Raw genomic sequence first — 19,213 nt, 5'->3', positions numbered from 1 at the left:
GTGGGCCCTGAGAAATTGCTCAGTTTGACTCCTCCTAACTCTGGCCCTGACTGTAACTGGGGCTTATTTTTGAAGTAGGGCTTATATATCAAGCGCATTCCAAAAATCCTGTAAAATCATGCTAGCTCTTATTTTGGGGGTAGGTCTTATTTTCATGGAAACAGAGTATGTACGGTGTAATGGCCATGTCTGACCATACAGGAACATGGCCTGATCATACCACATCTTCTGAGCAGAGGATAAAGCAAAATAGTATACAGACATTACAGCAGGGACTGTAATAAATTCTTTGAGGTAAAAAAAAATTAAAAACAGGCAGGAAAATGTTTTACCTCACAAAAACAATCAGCTGTGATCCTGTGCTGTAATGTCTGTATAATCTATTTTGTGTCTTTCCCTGCCCAGGAGATGTGGTATGATCAGACGATGTCCCTGCACGGTCAGACACAGCCATTACATAGTACATAGAAGGGACACATATATAAGATTATCTCGGCACAGGAACATTTTTTAAACGCTTTATGACTAAGGATGTACTCTTTTGTCCTTGGTCCCCTCTCTTTGGTAGCTGCGGACTCCGTCGGCGAGCCCATGGTATTGCCACACATCTCTACTGATCTGATCAGCAGAGATGTGTGGCTTACAGTCGCAGGTGGATCCGCAATCCACCCACGCCTGTTAACCCTTTGAGCGTGCTGTCCTGTCAAATTCTTTAAATGGCCGCAGCTGAGCCCCGTGATGCGATCATGGGGAGCCAATGGTTGCCATGGTAGCGACGTGTCATGTGATGAGATGACCCCTGTCGCTATCATGACGTATTTCCTGTCAGAGCCAAGAGAGCGCCGACATCTCAAAGTAAGGCCGGAGTCACACTTGCGTATGACTCGCATGAGTGCAATGCGAGAAAATCTTGCATTGCACTCGAACCAATGTTAATCAATGAGGCAGTTCCGATCTGCGTTTTTTTTCTTAGCCCCAATCAGAAAAAATGCTACGATTGCAAGGGTATCTCGCTTGAGACTTGCCAATGCAAGTCTATCAGTGCAAGAAAAAAAAACGGATTGCACACGGATCACTCATCATAATCCGTGTGCTGTGCAAGAAAATGCATCCAAATCACAAAATTGCAGGAAAATCACATACAGATTGGTCACGGACCACATTTAAAAAAAAAACCACAGACTCGCATTGCACACAGATTACCACTCGGACAGCGCTCGTACGACTCTCCAGCATGAGAATCAGACTGATTTCTCATATGCAAGTGTGACTCTACCCTAATCAACCGAAATGCACAAGCAATCAGTTACTGCAGTGTAAAGTCCCCTAGGGGGTGTTACGAATCGGCGCCGCCATAGCCGCAAGCAGCCTGCTGCGGTTCCTGTTGTGCCCAGGTGCCGGCTGCCGTTTTTGGCCGTGCCTTGGGTCGACCAGCTGGCTGCTTCTTCGTCCACGTCTAAGTGTGGAGAGGCGGCTATAGTGCATGCGCGCCCCGATTTACCCCAGCCAGAGTCTAAAGGGTGCTTTACACGCTCCGACATCGCTAGCGATCTCGTTAGCGATGTGACACGCCAGATCGCAGATGTGATCTGCCGAGATCGCACATAGGTCGTTTTTATAGTGCCGGTCACATGTGCGATCTCGGCAGATCATATCTGCGATGTGGCGTGTCACATCACTAATGAGATCGCTAGCGATGTGGCAGCGTGTAAAGCACCCTTTGGTCCAGTGTTTCGCCTAGTGAGCATGCTCAACCTGATAGTGCCATTTCTGAGGCTAAGTCCTTGGTTCAGGTTACTGAGCATGCTCCTACACTTAGTGCGAAAAGCCTCTTTGCATAGGTACTTGGACATCGTGCTGTGTCGAAGTCCTGTGTTGTGCCTACTGAGCATGCTCAGGCAGATAGTCTGATTTCCGAGACTGTTGTTCAGACTACTGAGCATGCTCAAGCACTTAGTGCATTAGAGGTTAGGTCCGGTAAGGACCTCACTGAGCATGTCCGTGAGGTGAGGTGACAAGTCCTGATAGGGCAGAGGGTGTCAGGTGTCCTGATGACGTGGCCACTCCGGACTGGCTCGCAGGGGCCCACCCCTATGATCTGGCACCTCTCCATTGGTCATTAGATGATGACTGGTGAAGTGTTTGGGGCGTAGCTGCCATGAGGTCATCAATGACGTGGCAGTTCCGGATAGGCCGCTGGTGACGTCACTGATGACATGGCACTCTGCTATTGGACCTTGGTGGTTCCACCCTGGGTTTGGGGCGGACCCAGGTTATAAAAGGGGCTGGAGACAACATGGAGGCACGCAGTTTTCACTTAGAGTTCATGGTGGCATAACCCTTGTTGGAAGCGGTAGGTAGGGCTAGGCAAACGGTGCCTGTCACGCCAAGATTCGTGGCTCAGCACATCAGGGTCAGGCACTGTGCTTCCTTGCTGCCATTCCAGTAGTGTTATAGCAGTCCAGTGGCGTTAACTGGACTGCGGCTGCTGCGTTACTTGTCCATTTGTGCCTCCTACGCACACGGACAGCATACCTGCTGCGCCACCGATCTGGTTGTGCCCTCTACGCGCACGGACAGCAAATTCCAGAACCCCTGTGAAGTTAACAGGGTGTTCCTGGATTGGGTGTGTGAACCTTATTTCCCGCCTCGGCTTCCCAGTCAAATGCTACTGGTGTGACTACCTGGTCTGACGTGTCCTTCACACACGTGGCCAGTCGAGTGGTGACCAGAAACGTTAATTGGAGGACCGCTCGGCCTGACGTGTCTTACACATGTGGCAGACAGGGCGCTGTCGCAGCGGTCTTCTCGGTCAACGCTACCTGGTCACCACCCGGCCCGATGTGTTCCCTTCACACGTGGTCGGAGTAGCGCCCGCTCCACCGAAATGCTAACTGAGTTGTCGTCCGGTCTGACGTGTCCGTACACACGTGACCGGTTCCCAGGTCTCCTGGGTTATCTCTGAGTCATCAGCTCTTTAGTCTCCACCTAACCCACAAGGTGCCAGCAGCTCCATTACCATCTGGAGCATGGTGGTCCCCGACTGGCGATTGGGATATATACCCCCTGGTCCTAATCTGCTGGTCCCCCCGTAACAGGGGGACTAGTAAAATAAAGAAAAAATGTCAAAAGTTTTTAAAAATATGAAAAATAAAAATAATTTAAAAAATAAAATCACCCCCCATTTGCTCCATTGAAAAGAAAACTGTTAAAAAATGAAAATATTCACATAATTGGTATCACCACATTCAGAAATGCCCGATTTATCAAAACATAAAATCAATTCGTCTGATCGGTACCTGGCGTGGTAAGAAAAAATTTCCAAACACCAAAATTACATTTTTTGGTTGCTGCAAATTTTATTAAAAATGTAATATCAGGCGTTCAAAACGTAGGATTTGAACAAAAATAGTACAATTAATAATGTCAGCTCAAGACACAAGAAATAAGCCATCAGTGAGCCCCAGATCCTGAAAAATGAGCACGCTACAGGTTTCGGAAAATGGCGACAAAAGCACAATTCTTTTTTTACAAACTTCAGAATTTTTTTAACCCCTTAGATAAAAGTAAACTTATATATGTTTGGTATCTACGAACTCTTACCAACCTGAGGCATCATACATACACATCACTTTTACCATATAGTGAACACAGTATATAAAATATCCCAAAAACAATTGTGCAATTGCACTTTTTTGCAATTTCACCGCACTTGGATTTTTTTTTTACCAATTCTAGTATACCATATGGTAAAACTAATGGTTTCGTCCAAAAACACAACTCGTCCCACAAAAAACAAGCCCTCGTATGGCAAGATTGTCAGAAAATTGGAAACGTTAGGGCTCTCGGAAGACTGGGGATTGGGAGGAAAAAACGAAAATGAAAAATAGAAAATCGCCCGGGGGTGAAAGGGTTAAACACATCGAATTGTGGAACTTATTATGATTCCAAGCCATATTGATTAAAATTAACTTTGTTTGTGGGACGACCCTTTAACTATTTTGTGCGGTGTGACGGATAGATTAAAGGGGTAATTGTTCAAAGTCCGAAAATTGGACATTTTTAAACATTTTGGTCAAATTTCTGATATTTTCATAAATAAATAGTATAGACCTAAATTTACCAATATCCTTAAATATATTGTGTCACAAAAATCTCAAAATCACTGGGATATGTTGAAACATTGCAGAGTTATGACCATATAAAGTGACACTGTTAGATTTGTAAAATTTGGCCTGGTTACTCAGGGGTTAACTCTACAGAAAGAACAGACAAACTGGTATGTTAATGACCTAATTATGTGATAAATTAGACTGATACTCAAACATTGTTCATTTGTTAGGGGTTTCTTACTCCACCCTCTACTTGGGGCTATAAGAGGGGATGACAATGCCGAGAAGTCTATTGTACTCGGCTTATTTGAGAGAGTGGACTTTGCATTCATTGAGTAAGTACTGTGAGAAAATCAAACCTGTGTTTCCTATTACTTTTTATATTGAAATTGACGATTCTATCGATTTGACGTTTAACTTTTGACAAAATGTCTAATTTAAAAAAAAATCTGATTTCCTAAACATATAGCAATATAATCTGTATTTTTAATTTGTGTTTCTTTCAATTCCTTCATTATCATCAGTAAATTTTAAAGTACAAAAACTGATAACTTTTTAAAAAATAATTACTTTTTATTTAAAAAATATTTTTTTAACCCTCATTTTTCTTAATATTTGTAGGAATAGATCCACAGGAGCCATGAACTTCTTCATAGGTCTCTTACTAGTGAGTCTTTATTGCCACTCAAATCCAACACAGGCGAGTACATTTTTTTTTCAATATATCTAATAAGAAATTGAAATCAATTTTATTCATAATTTGTCCCGAATTGTTAAACGTTTTTGAGAATTCTGTGTAAATACAATTTACACAAAGTTTTCAGAAAACAAACTATAATTTCCACAATTAATTAGTTTTATTGTATTAAGTAATATAAAACGTATATAAACAGTCAAAGTAAGAAAGGATAAAAAGTAGAAAAATATAGATTAAAAAAAAGTTAAAGAATGAGTTTTCCAGAGGATGGTTGTTATATACGTAGGGTTACAAAATTGTTTACTTATTTTATTTTTTTTGTGTTTTCAGGCTCAAACTCAGGTCGCTCAAGGTAAGATGTTCCCTTTCTTCAAGTTGTTTAATTTATTTTTCAAGTGCGTAGAGTCGAAAATATTTTCCTACATAATTTATGGGAAAAAAAAATAAAAATAAAAAAAAAAAATATATATATATATATATGTGTGTGTGTGTGTGCATATAGATATAGATATAGATATATATATATATAGATAAAAATATATGTAGGACCCAGCAAAAGAGGGTGCCGTGAAGGGGCGCTGGGCTAGTATTACGATGGCCATTATAATATTCTAAGTAGCTCCATTTATAATTTTTTAGGTAGAATTTATTTTGTTTTTTCACAGTGTGCGACTGGTCCCCCTTTTTTGTCTTGTATTTATACTCATCACCCAGATACGCACCTGTTCACATTGTAAAGGTGCTGCCAATCCGGTTTGAAGTCAGGTTAGTACCAGCATGGGAAACCACCAAGGGAACCCCTGATTTCATTCTGTTTTTTTCCTATTGTATAATGCATATAACAGGGAGTAGTGCTCTGTTATTGCTGGATTTGCACTCTAGCTTTTGGCAGCTTCATTAGCCTCTTTTGTGTTCACTTGCTGATCTTGTAGGTTTTTAAAGCCCAGAGAAGATGCAGTGTAGTGTAGGACCCAGCAAAGGCGGGTGGCGTGAAGGGGCGCTGGGCTGGTATTACAATGGCCATTATAATATTCTAAATACCTCCATTTATAATTTTTTAGGTAGAATTTATTTTGGTTTTTCACAGTGAGCAACTGGTCCCCCTTTTTTGTCTTGTGTATATGTATATATATATATATATATATATATATATATATATATATATATATATATACACAGACGTATATGTAATGCTTTGATATATTAATTATTTATATTGTTAATACACTGTATTTTATTTCTTACTTTTTGTAGGATACGACTGCTCAAATATATGGAATAGAAATAGTTCTGCTACTAGTGGAATATACATGATAAAACCGAAAAATGCTCGCTCCTCCTTTCCGGTAAGTTAGTAACATATATCCAAAGTGAGAAACTCATGGCACTTCCTAACAAACAAGTGTGAACATACTGAACATGAAAAATACTAACAAACAGCTGCATTCTGAGACGCTGAGGTATACAGACATTAAATATAGAAATATAGCAAGCTGTTCAACCCAGGAACGGGCATCGTTCGGTAGGGACAAAGCATATGAGATACACCTTAATGCTGGCTGCTGGGCTCCCAAAAAACTGGCTTTTTATACACTGTCTCAATTTTTAAATTTATATCCTTAGTATGTCCAAGTTCCTATATTCAATATCTGCATACCTTAGCGTCTCAGACTGTTAGTGTATTTCATGTTCAGTTTGCACCTGTTCACACTTGTTTGTTAGGAACTGCTGTCAGCTTTCTCAGTTTGGATTATGGAGTAATGCATTCTGACTGAGCACTCCCATCTCATCAGCTTAAGATAATTTTGAATTTCCTAATAGCAGATTCCTGTCCGCCCATAAAATTATAGTCTGTTCAGACTGAGTAGAGACATCATTAGGTAGGGATTGAGCCTGGAAGATACCCTTTGACTCTGGCTGTTAGTATATAAAAAAAGGCCAATTTTATACAAGCCTAAGTGTCTCAGATCGATCATAATGGCAACTCTGCTGCTTCACATCACCGGAGCAGCTTGTCCTCTTTCTCGCTGCTCTGTTGACTGGGCGTGTTTGACAATGTCATGCTGATTGATAGTTGTCTCCATGCAGTTAGTCAGTGTTGAACCGGCTGTCAATCAGCAGGAAATTGGCAGTAACACGCCATCAGCACAAAAGAGGACAAGAGAATCTGCTGCTCCATAGACGTGACTTCAGTGGAAGCTGCCGAATCATTGGCAGCAGCGGTAGCAGCCCTGTGACTGCAGAGACCAGAAAAGGCAGGTAGTTAGCAACTATCTGACTGTTAGTTTGTAAACCCAAGGTAAAAATATAAAATAGTCACTGGCAACCCCTTTTAGTATCAGTACTTTAGATGACCAAATTGATTCTCAGGACCCTGAGCCAGCGGCCATGTCAGTTGTCTGTGGCAGTTGTATGCAGGGGCATACTTAAAAATGATGGGGCCCATGGCAGAAATTCTAATTGGGCTCCTCCCCCTCCAAAAAAAATCTCACAATTTACAGCCTTTACAAAGTAATTTTCCTCCTATTGCAGCCCCTATAATTCCCTTTTATTGCACCCATACAGTTCAATGTCAACAAAAGTCTCCCAAGAACACTGTATGATATCCCTACAGTACCGTCCATACACAGTATGATGGCCTTACTCTACCCCCTCAACTATCCAGGCAAAGTACGGTGAACCCAACATAGTATGATCCCTGAATTGTGGCCCCAACACAGCCCTCAATGCAGTATAATGGGATTACATACAGTATAATGGCACCCACATCTTTTCACACTGTATAATGGCACCCGCAAACCCTCAAAACAGTATAATGGCCACTACACAGTCCTCCACACAGTATGATGCACCCAAAATAACCTTCCACACTGTATAATTGCTTGCATACAGTATAATGGCCCTGAAATAGTCCTCCATAAAGTATAAAGGCTCCTTCATAGCCCTCCAAATATTATAATGGCTCCCATAACCCTCCAAATAGTATAATGGTCTCCACATAACCCTACATATAGTATTATCCCAAAGTCCTCCCTATAGTATAATACACACTCCATAGTCCTCAATATAAAATAATGCACACCGCATAGTCCTCCATATTGCATAATGCCCACCCTATAGTCCTCTATATAGAATTTTGTACGCTATAGTCCTCCATATATAGTAATGCACCCCCATAGTCCTGAATATAGAATAATGCCTCCCCCATAGTCCTCAAGTTGAATAACGCACAACCATAGTCCTCCATATAGAATAATGCACACCTCATACTTATGAAACAACGAACATCCCATAGTCATCAGTATGGTATTATTGCCACCAGTATACTCATTAATTAAAAAAGTTAAATAAATGCTCATCTGCTGTCATTTCCCCACAGCTCTGGTCTCTGTGGTGAGAGGTCTGCAGTTGTGCTCATCTCAGCACAGCGGGCATCTTGTAGTGACATCATCATGCTTGTTGTGCTAAGACATTAGACCCCGAGAGAGAATGATGGAGGAGGAAACATCAGTCAAGCACTTCCTCTTTCATCATAGCTTTCAACTGTATCGGAAACCGCAATGCCAATACAGTTGGACGGGTGGGGTGCCCGGTGCTAGTACTGGCGCCAGTCCCCCTTGACTCACGGGCCCCATAGCGGCCGTGCAGTCTGCCACCAATGGTGGTACGCCACTGGTCAGATGGGAGCCCTGTGAACCACCTCCTACTTAGAAGAATCCTCGATACCTGTTCTGATTTGTAATGTTGCGGCATCACATACGTATCATCACCCCCAGCTTATTAAGATCAGATTCCGTGTGTCTCCAGCAAGAGTTCCAAAATCTCCATTTCTACCTGGACTAGCATGTATTGCCCCCATACGTAGAAATTACAGAAAACACCTAAAACTGTTGAATTCACTCATTCACCATCACAGTTTTTATAAAGAGGGTTGTTACATTTTCATCCTGCTTTCTGGTCAAGACCGATTTGGAACTTCTCATTCATGGCCACTACGAGAACCCTAAAGGTTGCATCTTCTATGCAGCGATTGATGAAAAAGTTATTAAAGAGTAACCAATTGTTTAATTATTTGATAAGTCGATAGTTCACATGATAATAATAAACTTGGTAATATATCTTATCAAATACATTTTCTTCTTACTCCATCTGTATTTCAATCTCAATTAATTTGTAACATCTGTGAAGACAGCTTTTCCCATTACTGAGCTAGGAGATGAGGATTGGTGCTTTTAAAACTCTATGAGGATTAGGGAGCTAGAGGCCAACACAGACATTCTGCTACAAGTTCTCCTGAAAAGGCAGTTATAGTTTCTCATAGAACTTCATGAGCACCATCTGTTATCTCCTATGTTAGTAATGGTAAAGTGTGTATTCACTGAAAACATATTTTAGGGGTTCTTCAAGAATTTAATAAAATAGCCCCTGTCACATAACTCAAACAGTAGTGCCCATCCTAGTCATGTCAGGACAGGCTGCAGTGTAAAGAAAATAAGGTCCTGTGTGTCTCAACTGACTGAGGAGGAGATGTGTCACAAGCACACATATTAGAGCTACGGGGGAAGGATGTGACAGTAGGAGAAATAAATCTTCTCAGCTGACTGAGCATTGAAGAGTGAAGCTGTAGAAATAAATCCTTTGTGCTCAGTCAGCTGAAAAGATTTATTTCTTCTCATGTCACAGAGCGTCTCCTTGACTTGTAATTACATGTGCTTACTATACAATTGCTCTGTCAGAATTAATGTGTAAAATCTGCGAAGACAGCGTTTCCCATTACTGACATAGGGGATGATGATTGGTGCTTTTAAATTTCTATGGGGAGGGGGAGCTAGAGGCCAACACAGAAATTCAGCTACAAGTCCTCCTGAAAAGGCAGTTACAGCTCCTCATAGAACTTCATGAGCACCATCTGTAATCTCCTATGTTAGTAATGGTAAAGTGTGGATTTACTGAAGACATATTTTAGGGGTTCTACAAGAATTTAATAAAATGGCCACGTCACACGTCAGGACAGGCTGCAGTCTGAAAGAAAAACGCTCCTGTGTGTCTCAACTGACTGAGGAGAACATGTATCACAGGCACACATATTGGAGCTACCAGGGGAGTATGTGACAGGAGGAGAAATAAATCTTCTCAGCTGACTGAGCATTGAAGACTGAAACTGTAGAAATAACTCCTTTGTCCTCAGACAGCTGAAAAGATTTATTTCTTCTCATGTCACAGAGCTTCTCCTTGACTCGTAATTACTTGTGCTTACTACACAAGTCCTCTGTCAGTGGAGACACAGGTGTTGGGAGCTGTGTTTCTTCAGACTGCAAGTGACTGGGATGTGCTGCGATTTCAATTATGTGACAAAGGCCATTTTATCACTTTTTTGGAGAACCCTTTAAGAATTTTTAGAACAAATACTCAGTCTCAGAAAAGAAAGATGTGGATCTAATAAGATATATTACAAAGTTTCTTTTTTTCACATGTACTATTGTTTTTAGACCTAAAAATTAAAATGACAGTTACTCATTTAGGTAAAGAAATAGAGTGTCAATGGGCCACAGATTCAAACTACTCAAAGTAATGTGAACATAGCTAAAACAGTTAAATGGATAATTTTAAGATTTACAAAAAATATATTTATGCTTCCAATTAAGGTATATTGCGAAATGTCTCAAAATGGCGGCTGGACTCTTATACAAAAACACAATGGAGAAGATGATTTAGACTTTTTTGCAACATGGGATGAGTATCGAAATGGATTTGGAAATCTTGAAGGTAATTAAGATCAAATTATAATTTTTTTATTTTTTTATATTCACTTAGCACACGGTTTAACAACAAATTTAGAAACATATTTCAGTGTAATTTCTTCAAAAGGCAGAAAACCCTTTAAAACATATTTTGTAACTTTTTAAGACCCTTACATTTAAAAAGGAAAAAAAATTAGAAGGCAGTTTTAAGCAAAAAAAAATCCTTTTTGTGACTTCAGTTCTTTTCTACTTTCAACGAACTCTAAAGTACAAGTATTTTATGGACCAAGTCATTTAAAAAAAGAAATATATACTATACAGTTAGGTCCAGAAATATTTGGACAGTGACACAAGTTTTGTTATTTTAGCTGTTTACAAAAACATGTTCAGAAATACAATTATATATATAATATGGGCTGAAAGTGCACACTCCCAGCTGCAATATGAGAGTTTTCACATCCAAATCGGAGAAAGGGTTTAGGAATCATAGCTCTGTAATGCATAGTCTCCTCTTTTTAAAGGGACCAAAAGTAATTGGACAAGGGACTCTAAGGGCTGCAATTAACTCTGAAGGCGTCTCCCTCGTTAACCTGTAATCAATGAAGTAGTTAAAAGGTCTGGGGTTGATTACAGGTGTGTGGTTTTGCATTTGGAAGCTGTTGCTGTGACCAGACAACATGCGGTCTAAGGAACTCTCAATTGAGGTGAAGCAGAACATCCTGAGGCTGAAAAAAAAGAAAAAAATCCATCAGAGAGATAGCAGACATGCTTGGAGTAGCAAATTCAACAGTCGGGTACATTCTGAGAAAAAAGGAATTGACTGGTGAGCTTGGGAACTCAAAAAGGCCTGGGCGTCCACGGATGACAACAGTGGTGGATGATCGCCGCATACTTTCTTTGGTGAAGAAGAACTCGTTCACAACATCAACTGAAGTCCAGAACACTCTCAGTGAAGTAGGTGTATCTGTCTCTAAGTCAACAGTAAAGAGAAGACTCCATGAAAGTAAATACAAAGGGTTCACATCTAGATGCAAACCATTCATCAATTCCAAAAATAGACAGGCCAGAGTTAAATTTGCTGAAAAACACCTCATGAAGCCAGCTCAGTTCTGGAAAAGTATTCTATGGACAGATGAGACAAAGATCAACCTGTACCAGAATGATGGGAAGAAAAAAGTTTGGAGAAGAAAGGGAACGGCACATGATCCAAGGCACACCACATCCTCTGTAAAACATGGTGGAGGCAACGTGATGGCATGGGCATGCATGGCTTTCAATGGCACTGGGTCACTTGTGTTTATTGATGACATAACAGCAGACAAGAGTAGCCGGATGAATTCTGAAGTGTACCGGGATATACTTTCAGCCCAGATTCAGCCAAATGCCGCAAAGTTGATCGGACGGCGCTTCATAGTACAGATGGACAATGACCCCAAGCATACAGCCAAAGCTACCCAGGAGTTTGAGTGCAAAAAAGTGGAACATTCTGCAATGGCCAAGTCAATCACCAGATCTTAACCCAATTGAGCATGCATTTCACTTGCTCAAATCCAGACTTAAGACGGAAAGACCCACAAACAAGCAAGACCTGAAGGCTGCGGCTGTAAAGGCCTGGCAAAGCATTAAGAAGGAGGAAACCCAGCGTTTGGTGATGTCCATGGGTTCCAGACTTAAGGCAGTGATTGCCTCCAAAGGATTCGCAACAAAATATTGAAAATAAAAATATTTTGTTTGGGTTTGGCTTATTTGTCCAATTACTTTTGACCTCCTAAAATGTGGAGTGTTTGTAAAGAAATGTGTACAATTCCTACAATTTCTATCAGATATTTTTGTTCAAACCTTCAAATTAAACGTTACAATCTGCACTTGAATTCTGTTGTAGAGGTTTAATTTCAAATCCAATGTGGTGGCATGCAGAGCTCAACTCGCGAAAATTGTGTCACTGTCCAAATATTTCTGGACCTAACTGTATATATATATATATATATATATATATATATATATATATATATATATATATATATATATTAAGGTTATAGACATAAAATTCACCTTTTAACTGTCCTAGGGTCAGATCTCCACTGTTCGGCAAGTATCTTATCGCTAAGGCTTCACTTTGATCTTCTGGAAAGAAATATTTCGATCTACCACCAGGTCAAAAGAGACACATTTTTGCTTTTATTTTATTTTATTGATGCTTCTCCGCTTTCTTTATTCTGTATTTATATCTTTTGGAAATCTGCCATGCGGTTCCAGAGATGTGGGTCTTTTTAGTTTTAATTTATCTGATTTTACCAAGGGAAAAATTGCTCACAAGATCCTCTGGGGCGTGTCTTCTATCTAATCTGCATAATTACCTTGTGAGTACCACCCTCTTGGTAAAAACTATAAAAATTAGCACTAGATAAAAAACTACATATCTTTAGACCCATGTGGTGGATTTAAAAAAAACTAAAAATGGAAGAATCAGCGGAGCCTCGGGAATAAATTTAGAGCAAAAACTGAACCTGGTGACAAATCTTCTTTAATATTCTACTATGTCAATGTGGCCAGTGTATTTTTGTATTACTTTCTAGTACCTTTCCTCTACTTCCTTATTTCAATGTCGTCAATGTATTTTGTAACTTCTACCCTTTACAGGTTCTTTTTTGTATTATTGGTGCTTTTTGTTCTTAAAGGTGAACATTGGCTTGGATTAGAGTATATTTATGCCCTGACCCACCAGCCCGGCAGACCCTCCAAACTGCACATCAGCCTTGGAGACTTTGATGGGAATGAAACCTATGCAGAATACAATTCCTTTAGCATTGGAAATGCTAATAACTTCTACAAATTGTCGGCAGCAAATTACTCGGGTACAGCAGGTGAGCCGATTCAGAGCACATCCATAAAAAAATGTAAAAAATCTATATATATTTTCTGGTAAAAAATGTCAAAAAAATATGTAAAACATAGTCTATATTTTCCATTATAGGAGATGCTTTCTATGGATTTTCAAATATTCCCGGAAGTAACCAACATGGAAGCTTTTTCAGTACTTGGGATAATTACCATGACAAGTGTCATGAAGAATGTGGTACTTCTGACATGAAGTATAAGAGCTGTAGCGACCAATATGAATCGGGCTGGTGGTTTAACGCTTGTGGATTAGCAAATCTGAATGGCGTTTGGCACGCACCACCAAGACATCTCCACCGGAGCACTTCTGTTTCATGGCCATCATGGAAATTTGCAGAGTCCTTGAAATTCAGTAAAATGTTTGTTATTTAATATTTAACTGTATAGAATAATTTATTTGTGTCATTAAATTATTTTCATACTGTAATTTTTTTATATTTTTATTTACTTGTTACTTTGAATGGTTCTTCTTTATGTATTAAAGTAATCTTAAATATATTGTATCAATGTTTCATTTATAGTAAAAATGTTGGGTCTGTATATATAGTGACAAGATGTAAGTCCTTATTTTTCAAAACTAACAGTAAAGGCCTCCATACACATTAGACTAGATCGTTGGGTTTGACCAAACTCTAATTTGTATGGGGGGCACCTACAAACCAGTCGGTTTATCAGGGGGAGATGTTGGTGGGGCAAATCTGACTTTGAGCTGCCAATCACTATGTTTCCTGGCAGAGATGTTTGTCGGCAGCTTTCTGGTAGAGAACAGAGAAGAGCTTGGCCAAGTAAGTTTATAGTTTAGGGCGCTCAGGGTCGGCCAACATTGACTTGAGGCACCATTCCAGTGCGTTACTTTAGAATGTTAAGCGACATGGACAGGTAGGGACAAACAGTCAGGTTTAAGGTACTCCTAGTCTGCATAGGAACTTGCGGTTAACATATTATCTGCTTTGCTCGTCTTCATGATAGTGGAAGAGCTCAGTTGTAACAGCGCTCAGTCAGATGGCCGTATAATTTGGAGAGAAATTGCTGTGCACAGACAGGCTGGTGGATCTCCTGACCTGAGCGTGGCAGCTGTCGTACTTGGGACAGGAGAGCCACAAGCATGTCTGTGTACTGCGTTCCGATGTTGGTACTAAATATACACCGCCATATGAATGCGTCTTTAGCTAAATTCAGGAGATGTAAGCCCAACCCTATTGACAATCTCAAAGTGCCCACTTTTGGGTGTGATTTTTCAACTACACTTCTTTTACTCTTGGTTGATGGAATTCTACTAGCAAATGTGTAAAAGTTCAAAGCCAAAGGTGATGAAGCGTGGATGAAACATGGAAAGAATACCAAAATAGATTTGGAAATCTTCCATCTAAATTAGAAAAAAATCATAATTAAAATAAGAATAGACACCCTTTGAATGGCATGTCCCATCTTACACATTTATGTCATACCCACAGGATATGCGTTAAATAAGCAATATGTGCAGGTCCCACCTCCTAAATTTTAATCCATTTAGAGAATAGTGCTCCATTGTTGTGGTTAGAGTAATGACCAATAGTGATGAGCAAATAAATGCTACATTAATTGAGTTTGGTATAATTTTTTGGAAAAGCTGTCAAAGTTTGTGACTACAAATTATTTTATATTTTGTTTTGGGAATATCAACAGAGTGGCTGTCGTACAAAAATATTGGGTAAGACAGAGACAAAGGTTTACATGCCTTGGGATCCGCCCTTTGACAAAGCCACTCATAAGAAAGTAGCCACTATAAAAGCCCGAGCAATACATGCTGCTGTCATTGTGGCGTGTCTGACTGCCGCACCCCATATTGTCATTTGTATTTTAAATGTAAAAACCCACTATTTTAGTTTAGTGTATAGTAATTTAATAACCAATTTCTGCTCAGCTGCGCCTCGTTAAATTAAGTCTGAAAACAGAAAGTGGCAATGGATGTGGTAATGTAAAAACAAATACGAGTGCTGGGTCATCATCCACCAGTAAGGATGTGGACTCTGAAGTGCAAGTAGCTGCAGCAGTAGAATTTACACAAGCTGTTCAGGCAGTAGTAGCAGATGCAGCCAGGCCTCAGTTGTCCCTGGCATCAAATAGGTGAAGTATTGCCAAAGAAATACAAGGAAAGAAGGATGACTAGTGGTTGTTCTACGCTGACGGTCTTAAAAACATGGTTTATCTCAACGCATTTTGAAGCTGCCGTGCTTCTTCAGGAAAAAAGAATTCCACATTCATAATTTCTGACGATGAAGCCCGGCAACGTTGAAATGGTAATAATGCACAGCATCGTCTTTAACCGACAACACAAGAAAACCACTAATCATGCTTTTTTCCTACATATCAGCTTTTTAAGCTTGTGCACTGGTCATTTACATGCCTCATTTCATCCACTGAGGTGAGCATATTATTATCCTCTTTACCATTTTTTTTTTTTTTTTTTTATAAAACCCATTGTGCTGTTTTTCTGTACCACCCCCGTGCCAGCAGCCGAGCCGCTCGGATCCGGAGCCGCGGTGGTTCGAGGGGTCTCCGGATCCGGGGGGATCCGCGCAGACACTCGAATTAAAAGAAGAGGGGGGATATGTACAAGGGAGTTAGAAAGTTCATGACGCCACCCACGGTGCGTGGTAATGTGAGGGACCACTGCTGCTTTTGGGGAGCCCGGTGACGATGGTGCAGCAGCCAGATGTTAAACCCCTCCGTGGGTAGGGGGTTTGTGTCCCGGGGCCCGTTGGATGGTTGGTGCTTGGGTTGCTGTGGGGGGGATAGGAAAGGGATTTCCAATGTACTCAGTCCAGGAATAACAACACCGACAGCTTGTAAACCAGAGTTCTGAGCACCACTGCAGCTTGTAGGGAGCACGCTTGGTTCCGTGCCCTTGGTGTTGCTGTTAGCCTGTGGCCCTTACCTTGGCACCTTTGTCTCTATTTGGACCCTCAGGTATAAAACTCTTCGGGTCCCGCTCACCCGTATGGCTAACGGAGTGAGCTTGCTCTCAGGGTTCACGGGTCGGATTTCTTTGGACTGTATTGGGAAAGTCCTATCCCATCGGTGTGCTAGTACCCCGATTTTGGAGAGAGTTGGGGATGAAACTTGAAGTCTTCACCCCCGTCGGGTAAATTACCGGAACGCTTGAAGCTACTTTCTGGCCTAGGGTCCACGTACCCCGTCGTGCCCTGGCCCCTGCCCAGTGATAGCTCAAGGCTGCCGGCTGCCCTCCTCGGCAGTCCGTCCCCCTTCACACAATATCCTTTGACCGGGGTTGCAGCTCCTACCAGGCATAGACCAACGTCTGCCACCTAATAACTACAGGAGCCCTGCTCCAGGCCGGTGACCCCTCTCTCAGAGTCACCTGCACCTCCTTCCTCTCCTGGTTCCCTTAATTCTCTCCACTGATCCACTGTCACTTTTCCCCTTTTCCCTTTCCAACCCCCCATATGGGCGGCACCATTCCCTTCAGGCCCCCCCAATGGAGTGTCTGGTGGGTACAGTGTAAAGTGTTCCTAGGATTTTGATTGGCTGTTAGCAACACCAAAGGACCAGGACCCGTAACGAAGGAGGGTGGATACTGTGCAGAAGGGAAGCTTGCACAATACTCTGTGATGACCTGATAGGCCAGGGCGTCACTTCTCCCTCATAGAAAAAGAAATGGAAGACATTGTGGACTGGAGGGGTCACTCATCTTAGTCCAAACAGGATGATGTTTCCTCTGACAGTGTGACTTTGAGTCATCATTCAGTCCATTCCTCCTGATATGCTTCTACCATAACAGCTTCTATTCTATCATCTCTTTCTTCACCTACCTTTAACAAGGAGCCTACTTTTCTATGAAGGCAAGATTTGGCCTGGGATGAGGAGAAATATCAAGTGAAGATGGAGGGCGTGACTAAAACTGTGTTAGTGGTGACTAAAACTGTTTGTGGTGGTCGTAGTAGCACTTGTATCCAAGGTGTTGGTGACAGAGGAACTGGCAATTTTGGTGGAGTTGAATTTAGTAGGTGACAAGTAGTCCATGACATCATAGACTGAAAAAGTGATAGGGATGATGAACAACGACAATTGTATGTACAACAGGACTTGGGAACCAGATCAGGGTGAAAAGAAGGTAACAGCGTCATCATAAGAAGAATGTGGTGGCAACACAGACAAAAAACAAAGCCAACATGCAGCCAAACTATCAGAATCTTTCCGAGGCAGATCTGCTTTGACTGTGGTAAACTCGGGAGCATGTGATGCCCCAGCTGCTGGTTGCGAAGATTCAAAAGCTGTAAAACCCAGGAAAAGCTCTATCGCTGACAAAAATGTTGCAAACATTGCTGAGGGAGACTATGTGTAGCCAATGTAAGTGTAGAAATTATTAACTCCAATGCCAGAATACAGTACTATTGTAGTATGCAGAATCTTCAGAAAGGGAATAAGTGGTGGCCATTCATCCTTCACTACATGAAGTGGCATCACCTGTTAATATGTGAAAATTTACCTGGTCCTCATCATTCTAGTAACCAAGCAACATACAGTATATCACAAAAGTGAGTACACCCCTCACATATTTGTACATATTTTATTATATATTTTCATGAGACAACACTGAGTATCTTACACCTTGATACAATGTACAGTGTCAATGTGCAGCTTGTATATCAGGGTACATTTGGAGCCCTCAAAATAACTCAACATACAGCCATTTATGTCTTAACCGCTGGCAAGAAAAGTGAGTACACCCCTAAGTGAAAATGGCCACATTGTGCCCAATTAGCCATTTTCCCTCCCCGGTGTCATCTGACTCATTAGTGTTACAAGGTCTCAAGTGAAAATGGGGAGTAGTTCTGATACATTTGGTGTTATCGCTCTCATACTGGTCACTGGAAGTTCAACATGGCCCCTCATGACAAAGAATTATTGAAGAGCTGAAAAAATACATGTTGCGCTACATAAAGATGGCCTAGGCTATAGGAAGATTGCCAACACCTTGAAATGGAGCTGCAGCATGGTGGCCAAGTCAATACATTTAACAAGACCGAATCCTCTCAGAACATAACTCGCCATAATTAACGGAAAATGTTGAGTGCACATGCTCAGCTTCATATTCAGAGGTCATCTTTTCACAATAGATGTATGAGTGCTGCCAGCATTACTCTAGTGGTTAAAGGAGTGGGGGGTCCTCTTGTCAGTGCTCAGACCATACATTCCAAACGGCACCACATTTGTCTGCATGCCTCTTTTCTTTGTCTCAGAAGGAAGCCTGTTTAAAGATAGTGCACCAGAAAGCTGCAGTTTGCTGAAAACAAGCAAACTAAGGACTTGGATTACTGAAGTCATGTCATGTGGTCTTATGAGACCAAGATAAACTTATTTGGTTCAGATGTTGTGAAGTATGTGTGGAGGCAACCAGGTGAAGAGTATAAAGACATGTGTCCTGCCTACAGTCAAGCATGGCTGTGGGAGTGTCATAGTTGAGGCTGCATGAGTGCTATCGGCTGTGGAAAGCTACAGTTCATTGAGGGAACCATGAAAGCCAACATGTCCTGTGACATACTGAAGCAGAGCATGTTCCCCTCTCTTCATAGTCCAACATGATAATGACCACAAACACCCCCAAGATGTCCACTGCCTTGCTAAAGAAACTTGAGGGTAAAGGTGCTGGACTGGCCAAGCGTCTCCAGACCTAAACCCTATGGAGCATCTGTGTGGTCTCCTCAAATGGATGATAGAGGAGCACAAGGTCTCTAACATCCACCAGCTCCGGGATGTCGTCA

General features: G+C 41.3%; 2 protein-coding genes across 2 annotated transcripts in view; both read left to right on the top strand.

Annotated features, from left to right (window-relative positions):
• Positions 1 to 810: 810 nt before the first annotated feature.
• Positions 811 to 13,820, top strand: LOC142257610 (fibrinogen-like protein 1). The gene is made up of 6 exons (XM_075329748.1): positions 811 to 855; positions 5,140 to 5,161; positions 6,064 to 6,155; positions 10,455 to 10,575; positions 13,229 to 13,414; positions 13,525 to 13,820. The coding sequence occupies exons 1-6, from the start codon at positions 811 to 813 to the stop codon at positions 13,818 to 13,820; spliced, it is 762 nt and encodes a 253-aa protein (XP_075185863.1).
• A 365-nt stretch (positions 13,821 to 14,185) lies between these two features.
• The window catches only part of LOC142257609 (fibrinogen-like protein 1), a 28,503-nt gene continuing 23,475 nt past the window's right edge, over positions 14,186 to 19,213 (top strand). The window contains exons 1-2 of the mRNA XM_075329747.1: positions 14,186 to 14,233; positions 15,352 to 15,554. Of these exons, the coding sequence (XP_075185862.1) occupies positions 14,186 to 14,233; positions 15,352 to 15,554 (251 nt within the window). The remainder of the gene's footprint in view (positions 14,234 to 15,351; positions 15,555 to 19,213) is intronic.

Source organism: Anomaloglossus baeobatrachus, chromosome 12 (assembly GCF_048569485.1).
Source record: "Anomaloglossus baeobatrachus isolate aAnoBae1 chromosome 12, aAnoBae1.hap1, whole genome shotgun sequence".
NCBI lineage: Eukaryota > Metazoa > Chordata > Amphibia > Anura > Aromobatidae > Anomaloglossus > Anomaloglossus baeobatrachus.
This window is presented reverse-complemented; position numbering and strand designations above follow the sequence as displayed.

Excerpts from the sequence above, each read along its gene's own strand:
- LOC142257610 (XM_075329748.1), top strand. The coding sequence starts at position 811 with ATGACGTATTTCCTGTCAGAGCCAAGAGAGCGCCGACATCTCAAA. Across the intron at positions 5,162-6,063 it reads TCAAACTCAGGTCGCTCAAG|GATACGACTGCTCAAATATA; the intron begins GTAAGATGTTCC and ends TACTTTTTGTAG. Across the intron at positions 10,576-13,228 it reads TGGATTTGGAAATCTTGAAG|GTGAACATTGGCTTGGATTA; the intron begins GTAATTAAGATC and ends TTGTTCTTAAAG.